The 13,620-nt window shown below is 37.4% G+C and overlaps 2 protein-coding genes across 3 annotated transcripts in view; both read left to right on the top strand.

The window, feature by feature from the left end:
• gtf2ird1 (GTF2I repeat domain containing 1) overlaps positions 1-9,255 on the top strand; it is a 55,733-nt gene extending 46,478 nt beyond the window's left edge. The window contains exons 21-27 of the mRNA XM_056458539.1: positions 2,576-2,604; positions 2,698-2,745; positions 3,582-3,659; positions 3,731-3,923; positions 4,053-4,090; positions 4,173-4,288; positions 7,255-9,255. Coding sequence (XP_056314514.1) covers positions 2,576-2,604; positions 2,698-2,745; positions 3,582-3,659; positions 3,731-3,923; positions 4,053-4,090; positions 4,173-4,288; positions 7,255-7,323 — 571 coding nt within the window. The 3' untranslated portion in view covers positions 7,324-9,255. The remainder of the gene's footprint in view (positions 1-2,575; positions 2,605-2,697; positions 2,746-3,581; positions 3,660-3,730; positions 3,924-4,052; positions 4,091-4,172; positions 4,289-7,254) is intronic.
• Positions 9,256-10,413: 1,158 nt separating this feature from the next.
• The window catches only part of dtx2 (deltex 2, E3 ubiquitin ligase), a 51,891-nt gene continuing 48,684 nt past the window's right edge, over positions 10,414-13,620 (top strand). For both annotated transcript variants that reach the window (XM_056458538.1, XM_056458537.1), the window contains exon 1: positions 10,414-11,270. In XM_056458538.1, coding sequence (XP_056314513.1) covers positions 10,937-11,270 — 334 coding nt within the window. In that variant the 5' untranslated portion in view covers positions 10,414-10,936. The remainder of the gene's footprint in view (positions 11,271-13,620) is intronic.

The following is a 13,620-nucleotide window of genomic DNA, read 5'->3' as shown; positions in this document are numbered from 1 at the left end:
CACCACTACATTATGAGATCATTTCTAATGTGTAATTAATCCAAGTGCATCGGTCCGCTTGAGAGCCGTGCACGCACCGCTCCCTATATGCGTGCGTCTCCATTGGAAATAATGAACTTGCGCGCGAAAAAGACACAATTTGTGATTGACCTGGTGCTATAGTTAATCCAATGTGCGTGCATATTAGCCTCGGTATAAGCTCGGAACTTTAAACTAGCGCACAGGTGGCATAACTTTGTTTAGTTGCAGCAGTTTTGTTCCGTGCAACAGAAACGCGACGTTGAGAAGCCTTTACGAGTAATTAACCATAATGAATTAAAGCACGGTTAATAGTGAAATCAGCTAATCATTGCTTGTTAACGATATCAGTGCATTGCACAAAAGGCCTTTTCTACAAACATATCCAAATGTTTTCGGCTGCTCGCGCCACTCCCTCGCTTAATGTCAGGTGACTCACTCTCTGCGCACCCTTCAGCTGCAGCTCGTGCAGTATTGAACAGACACACATCACTTCATAACTATAGCGCCCGTTTTCGACTGAACTAAATTTATTTTTGATGTCTTGGTCACACTATTTGGCGGGTTCAGCCCGCGGGCTGCCAATTGAATAGCCCTGCATTAGTGCATGGAAAAAAGTTTGAAAGTCTACTTCTAAGTGAGTTGTTCTGTTTTGGCCACCGAAACACTTTACTCTTATTCTTTCGAACCTGATGTTCATTAAACATATAATTGACCAACAAAAAATGCAGCAAAATTAAGGTAAAAATGATTGCAAACGAAATTTCTACGAAAACCTTCAATCTTTTAACAAAAATAAGAATCGAAAAAACGAATAGAATATATGGTTTTATAAGGAGTTTTTTAGGCCTAATGTTAGGATGCACTCACATAGGCTATCCGAACCATGCCCAGGCATGTTTGACCCTCATTTCCTGATTCGTTTGAAAAGTGTGTGTGCTCCGAATTGGTTTGGAGGAGGTGTTCCAGAGCACGATTCGGTTGGGCTTTGGCGCAGTACGCTTGTAGTGTGAGTGCAAAGCGAGCCTGAGCTCGAAACTGAAGACCCGACGTCACTTTTAAGGGACTATTTCATGTAGATTTTGTAATCATTCTTACTTTTCAATAATCACAAACTATAATAGTTTACCATCGCTGCACGACAGCTGCCACCTTCACCAAACCTCCTAATACGTGCAGCACGATGACTTTCATGAACGTTTATGAGCGTCAAAAGTGGTGGATCTGTTTAGCAAAAGATCTGACTGTGTGTCACTATATATCAAACGACTTAAAATAATACAAAACAATATAACTAAAGTAATCTCCATTGAACTGAGCGAGAGAGCTTCTCTTCTGTTAAATTAAACAGTTGCATCATCGATTATGTAAGCATGCTCGGGCTCGGAAGGCAAAAGATGCAATGTGAGTGCAGACCTAGGGGAAGAGGGAAGGGGGGACAACCACGCCTAGTGTGAGTACACCCTTAAACATCAACTGTTAAATCTGGGCTTGCATATTCTTCAAACCTTAAAATCGTTCATGCTTAAGCGCGTGCTCTCCAGGAGTATATAATAATCTTAGAAGTGTTTGAGGTATGTGCATCTAATATATTATGATTTAACTAAACTGGTTTGGAGTGACGTGGTGGCGCAGTAGGTAGTGCTGTCGCCTCACAGCAAGAAGGTCGCTGGTTCAAGCCTCGGCTGGGTCAGTTGGCATTTCTGTGTGGAGATTGCATGTTGTCCCCACGTTGGCGTGGGTTTCCTCCGGGTGCTCCGGTTTCCCTCACAGTCCAAAGACATGTGGTACAGGTGAATTGGGTAGGCTAAATTGTCTGTAGTGTATGAGTGTTTGTGTATGTTTCCCAGAGATGGGTTGCAGCTGGAAGGGCATCCGCTGCGTAAAACATGTGGCGGTTCATTCCGCTGTGGCGAGCCCAGATTAATAAAAGTACTAAGCCGAAAAGAAAATGAATGAATAAACTAGTTCGATTTTAGTCAACTAAATGTAGAGTAGATTTAGTCTACTAAAATCTTATGAAATTTAGGTGACTAAAACTACAATGCATGCAAAACACTTAAAATATGACAAATCAAATGGCATTTAAGTTGTTAAATCAAAAGTTCACACTTTCTAGGAGTTGCATTAGTAGGCTATTGTTTTCACAACCAAAATATCGTGTGATTTCTTATGAGCTTGTTTACATTCACGGACATATGATGTAATGGAAAATGTAATACTCATATGATGTACCACCTTAGAATTTGTTCACTCAGAAACCCTTATATCAGGAGTTTAAACTGACCTGACGTTTGTTTTCAAGAGTATATGAGGCACAATGTGTAAAAGCTCCACCCTCTTCTGAAAGCGGGCGGAGAACAGCATCACATTTCAAGAAACACTTGTGAAACATGTTTTTTTATCACCTTAAAAGGCAGATAATAGAATAAATAATCAGTGAGGTGTTTTGAACTGTGATTCTAATATCTTATATCTATCTATAAAATGGACCATTGCTAAATAGGACCCTTTGAAGAAACAACTTACACTAATTTGTTTTTTCCTACCTTTTCAGACCTTTCCAAGGGCTTATTCCCAAGCCAGGTAAGCAGTTGAAAATGTGAAAGCAAATGTGTTTATATTTTAGCCAAATTACCCATGAAACTTAAGTCAATCCAATTATTCTTACCTTGACAGCACCACGAAGGATAACCATATTGAAGAAAGGTTACACCCCAATAACTGGTAAGAATAAAGCATCATGTCCTAGTTTTTTTTGCACTTCCTTGACAAATATCCATGTCCACATTTGATGTAAACAATATCACTCCCACTAGAATCAATGGAGGTTTCAGTTGATTGATGACCCATTGTTTATTTGTTTTGGGCTTTTAGTCACTTTATTCCTATATAAATTATACATATTTTTATATTTACATTACATTTTTTACTATTTAAAAATTGTTCTTTACTATAAAATTGTTGTAAATGTTTTTTAGGCTATAATTTAATGACTTAGAATTTTATATAATATGTTATAAAAATATTAAACAGTGGAAGAAAAATGTTAGGCCTCTTTTTTCTGACTGGCTTCTTGGACTCACCTCCACTTTGCATTTGGAAAGAATAAGATATACCACCTCTGGGAACTCAATGTGGGATCCAGTCTTTTTTTTTCTGAAACACTATAAAGACTAATAGTGTTGTTTAATTTCTGAAGATTTGTAAGTTTTTTTTTTTTCCTCTACATTCATTGCTGTGTCTTTTTGTTGGTCATATATGTTTTGTATGTCGCCACTTTCTCTTGTTTCATGCTTTATTTTACATTTTGCTCAGATTATCGTTTTATGATGGGTTTGTCTGTCTGTTCTTTGTTTTTCTGTCTGCAAAAATTATAATAAAAAAAATAAAAATATAAAATAAAAAATATTAAACAGAAGTATAATATAAAATAAGAACCATCTTCTGGGTATAACCTAAATAAAGTAGCCACGAGCTATCTGACTGCATTGAGCATAAAATGTTCATTTAAATCTGAATCTGTCAGTAAACTTGTTGAATATTTGATCACTTTCCAACAGAAGAAGACGAGGTCAACCGAATGGGAGAGAAAGTGATATTAAGAGAACAAGTTAAAGAGCTCTTCAATAAGAAATACGGTATGATAATTACTAGTAAATAATTCATATACATATTCAAATCATTTAAATAACTTATTCGTGACTCTCAGGTGAAGCTTTGGGTCTGGATCGGTCGGTCATTGTGCCATATAAATTAATCCGAGCCAATCCGGGCTCACTGGAAGTGTGTGGACTTCCGGATGATATTCCCTTCAGGAATCCTAACACTTACGATATCGTTCGGTTGGAAAAAGTCCTGCAGGCCCAAGACGAAATTACTTTCACTATCAAAACCCCCCTACAGTGAGTGTTGAATATGATTATGGTGATAATGTTGGTTTGATTATGTTGGATAAACAGCGCTTACTGTGATCAGAGACGCTCTTTTACATAGAGGTATTGTTTGATCTGATTCATTTTGTCTGTGTTTAGGCCTTTTACAGAGTTGTGTACTCAGTCTTGTAATAAAGGTAAGAGCCTTTATTCTGTTTTAAATATTTGACTTTTGAATGGAATGTAAATGTTTAGAAATACAAATGTGCTCTTTTGCAGAAGGTAAAGAAGTGTCAACGAATCGACGCAAGCGCAAACGTGTACTTGAGTCTAGTCAGACATCCATGACCACTGCAGGAGACTCAGCGCTGTCAACCAATCAGATACCTGTCATGGTATGACAACACATTACACAACACTGTTTTTCAAAAAAACTAATTAAAGCCCTGGTGGTCTTTTCAAAACCACCACACAAAAACACAGTATTAGGTGACTGAAACTAAAACTTTCTGAAAACTCTGGCCAAAGTGAAGATTTTGTGAAACTACCACAGCCAAAATATCTGAGATTTTGACAGATTTTGCATAAATTTCTCCTTCCTGATTGGCCAACGTGGCTTTATTCTAATACTAGGTTCACACCAAACACAAAGCACCAATTCACTTGCTCTAGTTTACTCATGGGCAGTGGTGTAAAGTAACAGATTACAAATACTCAAACTACTGTAATTGAGTAGTTTTTCTCAGGAATTGTAATTTACTAGGTAGTTTTAAAAATGTGTACTTTTGCTTTCCCTTGAGTACATTTTTAGTGCTGTATCAGTACTATTACTCCTTTTCCTTCATCCTGCAGTCACTACTTTATTTTTTCTTGTCTATGGGGATTAGAAAAATCAGTCCTGTGAATCCTGTTCAATCAAATCGCACATAAAATCGCATCATAATGAACTACCTCAAGACATGAGCGCTTTATAAATGCAGCAACTGTTTGAAAGCATTAAAAGTGTCCAAGATGTCCAAAATCTTTACACGCATTGACCCAGAGACTGTTTAGATACATGTCACTGTTTACTTTATGAAGACTGAAATAGCCTTAAACACCCAGCAGACACAAGACGTCAACATGACGTCAGATCGACGTTGCATTTATTTTGAACATGAAAATCGGGTTGACGTCAGAACCCACCGTCCAACCTAAAATCAACCTAATATCAACGCCTAATGATGTTACAGCTTGACGTTGTGTGGATGTTAGCAATATGTTGGATTTTGGTTGCCATATCTGACGAATAAATATCAGTATTTGACATCAATATGACGTTGGTTTAAGATGTTGGCTCTAAGTTGGATTTTGCTCACTTTCCAACACAACCTAAAATCAACCAAATATCAACGTCATTTGACATTGTTATTAGACATCAAAATAATGTTGTCCTTAGACACTGGCTAGACATTGAATTTTGGTCAACCAAAATCGAACCTAATATTAACGTCTTATGGCGTTATGTGCTTGCTGAGCAATAACTAAATGCACTACAGAATGTTACGTTTACACACATCTACAAATTACATGTAAATGCATCAGATTGCGCAGCGTAATACTCACTACTCTTGAGTACTTTTAAAAGAGCTACTTTTTACTCATACTTTGAGTAATATTTACAACAGATACTTTTACTCTACTTGCACTACATTTTTAGGCAAGGAATGGAACTTTTATTTAAGTATAATTTTTCAGTACTTTTTCCACCACAGCTCATGGGATGTTTTCCACCTCCTGCATACTTTCAGCTTGAGTTTAATTATTTGAAGTAGCGTGGTGAAACGCATTGACAAACTACCCTCTTCTCTCCCTAAAAAACAAACAAAACCTCCCTCCTCCTAACAAAAGCACAGTTTTAGGTAACTGAAACTTTCTGAAAACTCTTGCCAGAGTGAAGATTTTGCGAAACTACCACAGCCACAAAAATGACTACCACAGAAAAAATACCACAGACTTTTTGACAAATTTTGCATAATTTTCTCATTCCTGATTGGCCAACGTGGCTTTATTCTAAAACTGGGTTCACACCAAACACAGAGTGTTCTCTCTTAAAAAACCCAAACACTCCCCCTCCTAACAAAAACACAGTATTAGGTAACTGAAACTGACAGCCAGAGTGAAGACTTTCAGAAACTACCACAGCCACAAAAATCTTTTGACAAATTTTGCATCATTTACTCCTTCCCGAATGGCCAACGTGGCTTTATTCTAATACACGGTTCAGACAAAACACAGAGACAAAACACTTCACTTGCTCTGATTTACTCACGGGATGTTTTTCACCTCACACAAATTTTCAGTTTTATTTGTGTTGAAAGAGAAGGCAGGAAAATATCTGTTTGATTTTAAAAATACCTACGTACATGTGTACATGGCCTAATACTGCGTTCACACCAGACGCGTATGAAGCGTCAAGCATGAGTGATTTACATGTTAAGTCAATGCAATAGACATCCTGCAGTGCGAATGAAGTGGCGCAAGTTGAACACGAATCGCTCGAGTTGGAAGATCTGTGTCTTTTGTTGGTGTTCTGAGGGTAAATCAGTATGCCGACAACGTACGACAGCTCATCAAACTGGGCTCGGCTCAGTCTGAAGAACCACTGAAAGCTTCCATCATCCAGGTATAGCTTCTGGAGAAGTTGATGAACTCACAGAGTTGGGTGCACTTCTGAAAGGATCTAGTGGCGCTGAACGAATATACGCTGTTTTTCAGTTCTTCCTAAAGCACATAAAGCACAGCTACTCTCTCGATAAAAACCATCTTAGCCATTTAGCAACAAAACTAGAGTTACTGGGCAGACAGAAGCCCTGCTCAAGAAGCAAATCCGCATCTATTGTAAAGTGAATTTGACGCGCGAGTCTATTTACGCATGAATTGCGTGATTTATTGGCACGTGCCGCATGTGGTGTGAAAACAGCATTAGTCTTAAAAGCCATTTTTAACACCGTTTAATTTTATAATGTAGATTTTGTTTCTCTTAGTTCACCCAAAATGACAATTTCCTCACCATTTATTAATTTCCAAGTGTTTCTAAACTTTTATTAATGACTTTCTTCTGTTGAACACAAAATATTCAGCTGCTGACATTTAAAGTAGGACCTAAAATACTATGGAAGTCAATGGCTGTTTTTCCATCTTTTTTCACTATCTTTATCATATCCTCCACAATTTACCCCCATTTAAAATCTTTATCAAACTTTTAAAGCTATTCGGACCAAAACAAGCAGGTGCATTTTGCTTAATTAGACCTTGAACGTTATTGTGTTAATTGTGTTAACTGCACTGTTGTTAAATGTTTGTCCCCTTGTATTTTCAGCAATGGCCCATGTACATGGTGGACTATAGCGGCGTGAATGTTCAAGTTCCTGGCAAAGTCAAATACTAATAAACTTTATGGAAGACTTCTACCATTAAGGGACCTTTTTTTAAAAAAAAACTGACATTTCTGAATGCTAAATTGAGCTTTCTCCAGAGCTGGGACAGACCTGCGGCTCATGCAAGGAGCCGCCTGTGTTTTTTCTGGCAGAGATTAAAGAGTGTGAACTGTTGGGTGCAGTTGTTTCTGAATGAAGTGCTAATGATGGAGAAACACAGCAGTAAATTAATCTGCCAGTGCTTTATAACATAGAGAAACAGTGCTCACCCTCATCCCAGTCCAAACCGGGAGGTTTTCATTTTTATTTATACACTACCTGACAAAAGTCTTGTTGTCGATCTTAGTTGTAAGAACAACAAATAGTAACGACTTCTAGTTGATCATTTGGAAAAGTGGCAAAAGGTCGATTTTTCAAATGAATCATCTGTTGAACTGCATCCCAATCATCACAAATACTGCAGAAGACCTATTGGAACCCACATGGCCCAAGATTCTGACAGAAATCAGTCAAGTTTGGTGAAGGAAAAATCATGGTTTGGGGTTACATTCAGTATCAAGACATTTGTGCTGCCCATTACATTACAAACCACAGGAGAGAGCAAATTCTTCAGCAGGATAGCGCTCCTTCTCATACTTCAGCCTCCACATCAAAGTTCCTAAAAAGCAAAGAAGGTCAAGGTGTGCTCCTGGCTGATTGGCCAGCCCAGTCACCAGACATGAACATTATTGAGCATGTCTGGGGTAAGATGAAGGAGGAGGCATTGAAGATGAATCCACAGAATCTTGATGAACTCATGGAAGTGCTCATGCTTGATGCTCATGGAAGTCATACACAATATTAACTTATTCTCCACTGCACCATGACTTTATATCCTATACTGGACATTATTTCTGTTAAGTGTCAAGACTTTTGTCTAAGCAAAGTTGGACCTTACTGTCCTAATTAAATAATTAAAAATCAAGGCATAATCATATTTTATTTTGGTAAAATAAGCGTAATCTAGAGGCCTTTGCCTTTCATATTAGCCACTTTTGATACCAAATGATCAACTAATTCAAGTTATTATTTGTTGTTTCTAAAAGTTGGATAGGCAACATGACTTTTGTCATGTAGTGTAGAATGCAAACATTTGTTTTGTCTAAAAAGCTGACAAAAGTGTTAAAAATGAAAACATACAGATCTGGAACATTAAATGAGGGTGAGTAAATAAGAGGTTGTTTGTAAAAGGTGTAGCCATTATTTGCTTATCAGATGAACTATATTGCTTTGCCACCAGGATTTGTAATGGCAGATCCTGGACACAATCATGGTTAAATAACCATCTCATAAACAGCAGTAAGAATAGCATTTTGGGATTTGTTTTTAATCCAACATATGTCTAATCACTGTTGGGATACACAGCCTTTGTTTGGTGCCGAGAGAGAGCTCGTACAGTACGTACATACTCTATACGACTATCTGGGTCTCATGCCTTGCGAATGTTTGTATTGTTATTTATTTATTTATTGAAATAATTAAAATGTGTATATGCAGGGAATGTAAACTCTGGCATTCAGTATATTACATTAAGTAGCTTTACTGAATGACACGGCTAATGATGCTAAAAACAACGAGCTACTTGTGTAATGTTATTCGGAGAGGATATTTTGCTTCAGGTTTCGAGCAAGTCAAGTTGGAAAACCCCTAACACGATAGCACTAACTTATATTCAATCGAAAGACTTTTGTTTTGTATTATTTTAGCATTGTAAGCTACTCTTACGTTCGTTCAATTGAGGCAAAGTGAGGTATTTCACAGAGAAAACATCATGAATGTATTGTTTGTAAAGGAAAGACTAAAATGTTATTCTGTAATGACTGTCTCTGGAATCGCCAGTATTTATATGCTGTACCTTAATGCCATTTAGGCCTTTCAAATAAAATGTGTTGCCTTGCGTTTAACTGGTGTGTGTACTGGTTTTGGTGGTTTATGAGGACACATTTCTGTATGGACACAATGTCGTGGTGGTTAATGAGGACACTTTCACCTTGTAATTCAAACCTGTTATAACCATATTTAACAGGGTCTTTTGACATAAATTTTGCCACGTTTCATGTCAAGGTTGGGTTTTGGGTTAATAATCGTTTTACAGTATAAAATATATTACGCCTATGTACTACGTAGAGTCCTCATAAACCTGTGTGTGTAGGTTAATTATAATGTTATGCACTGAAGCTTTACACGTGTAGTGAGCATTATTTTATAGTTTTTTTAGAAATCTGATATCTTTCAGATGGAGTTAAGATGAATGAAGATTATGTTCTAGACCCATCAGATTGTCTTTAGCACCACCTGCTGGGTCGAAGACGGTATTACACATTTTCATCATTACAGTTGTCATTTACAGTGGTAGGTTAAAATGAACACGTTATAAACCATAGATTGTTGTAATGAAAATTGGTATCCAGTGTAATGCAAAAAAAAACGTATTCCTTTAAGATTTTGTAGTTTTTACATGACAAAGCAATACAAAGCATACGATGCTACAAATTATCATTAGAGACTCACAGGAAACATTTACACTTTCCATTAAAACCATTACAATTACCATTGACACAATTACAAATTCTATTAAGGTTTCTGTTGTTTTATTCAGATTTTTCTGATTTTACATGACAAAAATGTTTTATTACACATTTATTACAGGTACATTGGAGAACTCGTGTATCACAGATATTTAAATGGGATTCTTGTGTTCAATCACAAATACAACATATTTAAATTGTATTTATAGGCTTTTATTTTATTATTATAGATCAGTGGTTGTAACAATAAATCACATGAACGTCATTCCTACAAAAAAACGTGCAAATAAAACGAGTGACTTTTATTTTGTTAGTCAAGTTTATTACTTTTAAAATAAAAGTCATCTGTCGTTGCCAACGTTAGCAATATAAAGGCATGTATTTAAATTTACACATAACGTCAGTGGTTAACCATAACAAAGCGTAGACAAACAAAACACACTAGTCACTTAAAAAAATTATACATCGTTTTTATGTTTTAACAATTTAAAATGTAAACATACCGACAACAAGACGGGAGCTGTTTGTGTCTGGCTTCACAGTGTGTATCTATGGGAATCCACCAGCAGCGACACAAACACACACCGCAGCAGAGGAAGTGTGTCACAAACCACTGCGTACTTTTAAAAACCATGCCGAGCGGCAAGTTTTAATTCACGACCATGCAGCATTAGCCGTCTGCCTACCTAAACGCAACTGTTATTTTACATGAATCTGATTTATGAGCCCGGTAGCCGTGCGGCATCGCATTGAATGGCGAAGAGAAGAGCGAGACGCGGCTAGTCTGAAGCTGCGACTCCAGCAGCCGAGCAAAGAAGATGCGACATCAATGGGATTACTTTCAAATCTGCGGATAAATAAATGTTCACTCCTGAATAAAACACAGTTTTGACGACATTGAGCGATCTCTTATAGGATACGGCTGGTTAGCTAACGTTAGTTGGAAAACGAGTGAAACTGAAAGGGTGTTGTTGTTGTTGTTAGCTGGGCCAGGCAGTCCCACTGCTAAACTCCGGCTTATTTTAAGATCAGTTGGGGTCATTTCTTAGCAGGAACAATGGCAACAGGCTCCAGTTTCCCTTCCGGAGGGAGTGGATCTAGAAACGGACCGTCTTTCGCTTCGCCGTCGACTTCGTCTGTTACCTCGTCTGGGGTGCCCGGACAGGCTCAGCCGATGGCGGTGGTTTGGGAATGGCAGGATGATCTGGGCTTCTGGAGGCCCTACACCGGACAGGTGAGCAGCTACATCGAGCAGTGCCTCCAGCACCAGAGAGGGGCAGCGGTCGCCGGGAGCAGCAGCGGGAGCAGCATCTGTCTGGCTCAGGCAGACCCGAGCCTGTCCTCCTACATCATCGACATCCCCAGCCTCAAACAGTTCAGGCAGGACACTGGTGAGTCTGGACTCAACACATCAAACTGATGAATTACAACAAAAAAGTACTATGGAACTTGTAGGCCTGTACATGGGCCGGTATAATATTCCGCCGGTATGAAAACCTTGGATAAAAATATCACGGTATTGTGATTAATGCTCTAAAACAAGATCTTTTTAAAAGTCTAACAACTTTTCCTCCTCAAACAGAACATATTTTATTTTAAGAAACATTTAAAATACGTTGGAACAATAAACGTGAGGCTATGATAAAATAAATCGAGTATACTATGCTAACGTATATGTTTACATGGACACCATAATTCGATTTTAAATCACAGTTAAGACAATACTCTGATTAAGAGTCTACCATGTAAACAGCGTTTTGATTAATTTAATCTATTTAAGGTCATAATCGAACTAAACAAATCGGATTAAGACGTGGGGTATGTCGATTTTAGTCACATAATTGAAGTGCAGTACAGACGTGTACCACCTTAATGCATGCATGAAATGTTCCTGAAGGAAAGTGAAAGTGGAGTAATTAAAAATGAAACACCAAAAATTACACGAAATTCAACGTTCAAAAAGCAACTCATGTAAACGCCTTAATAATAATATTGTCTTATTCAGATTACGGCAAATAATTGTTCATGTAAACGTAGTCAATGACTTCTGCTGTCTTTATTAGTTTCAAACAAAAATTTCTTCATAATTTGAAAAGGCCTCTTTCTTTTCTTCTATAAAGTAAATAGTCACTGCACTGTTCAGGGGTCTGTTCTTCATACACGGATTACTCAGTTAGCTGGATTTGGTTATTTACGATTTGACACGATCCAGGATAATTTCATTCTTCAAAACTCATCTGAGACTTGTTGTCATAGCAACCGTTATGGTAGCTCAAACCTGCTAGGGAGCAGGCTCATTTCATATAAACAGGATAAGATCGGGTCACTTAAAGCAAAGATAATAGTGAAAGTATGTACCGAATGCTGATGTTTTCTTACAGTAGTTATACACACTTGGAAAATAGTAAGTATATATTTTTAACTTTATATAAAGTAAAAAAATATATATTAAAAAACTTATGCAATCTGCACTCTGAAATGAAAGTACAAAGACTGCCACCTGCTGGTTCAAAGATAAAACTTATTGAAATTAACTTTTTAGATACAAACGTGTACATGCACAATATTCGACTTTTTTGAAAAAGGATAATAATTTATGCAGTCATAAACATGTTTTGACCGCTGATATGCCGGTGATTTGATGCTTCGCAAAAGTTGCAGACACCTTTACCAATATCAAAACGCTAAATTAATTTATACAGTTATTCCTTACGCCAATTAAAAAAAAACTTGAGTAGGCCTAGGCTACTATCATAAAGAAAATCTTCTCTAAATGTAGAACTAAATACATTGAATTGCATTGAAATAAATGATGAATACTCTTAACACATGAAAGTGCAAAGCCTGCAGCTCACAACAAATGGGGAAAGTTATTGCGTGTCATATTTAACAAATGGTTTACTGCTAATTTTATGTCATTTTACTCACGTGGATAATTGAATATTAATCAGATGATGTCATTATGCTGCTGTGCCGTCAGCCAGTCGTTGCATTGCTGATCATGATTTCGAGGATCGATAGACCAATTACCATGTTTGTAAACATTCAGGATGCGTGCGTAGGGAGGTGGCAGAAAGAAACCGGGAGCGCTAGCATTTACAGCGAGGGAATGACATCCGATGCAATACAGAGTTTGTCGTTGTCTTATAAATGAGATATATTGATTGCACATTATATATATTATTTACATTATGCTTTCAGCATATTATAACAGCTCGTCACCCAGTGATAAGCACAGTGATTCGGCAAAATTAACGTTAAAGTGTGCAGCGCTCATCTGACAGGTCCATTTGCGATAGCACGCTCCCAATGAATACTGGATAAGACGAAATGACCAAGCATCCAACCCCAAATATACAATCTCATTGAAGCTCTAAGTGACTTTACAAGAGAGAGGTTAAAGATCTACAAGTTTTTGGATGCCAACAATGTTGTTCTATGTGGTCATGTGCAAGAAATAATGCTCCAGGATCACCAGATTCAACATTATGTAGTGCTAAAAACTGAGATTCTGCTTAGCCAAAGACAAAGGAAAGAAGATGGAGTTAACGTTATACAAGGCCTAGGTAATTAATCACCAACACGCAAAACGACTGCATTCTGACAGAGAACTGCACCTGTACGGCAGGGTATGTGAACTTGCACATAAAGGTGAAGTTGGTTTTATATTCGCACATTCGGACTTTCTCCTTAATAATATAATTTCATAAAAGTATTATTTGCAAACTCTAAATAGCGAAA

Source organism: Danio aesculapii, chromosome 5, assembly GCF_903798145.1.
Source record: "Danio aesculapii chromosome 5, fDanAes4.1, whole genome shotgun sequence".
Classification (NCBI taxonomy): Eukaryota; Metazoa; Chordata; class Actinopteri; order Cypriniformes; family Danionidae; genus Danio; species Danio aesculapii.
The sequence above is the reverse complement of the archived record's forward strand: the minus strand, read 5'-3'. Positions and strand labels throughout refer to the sequence as shown.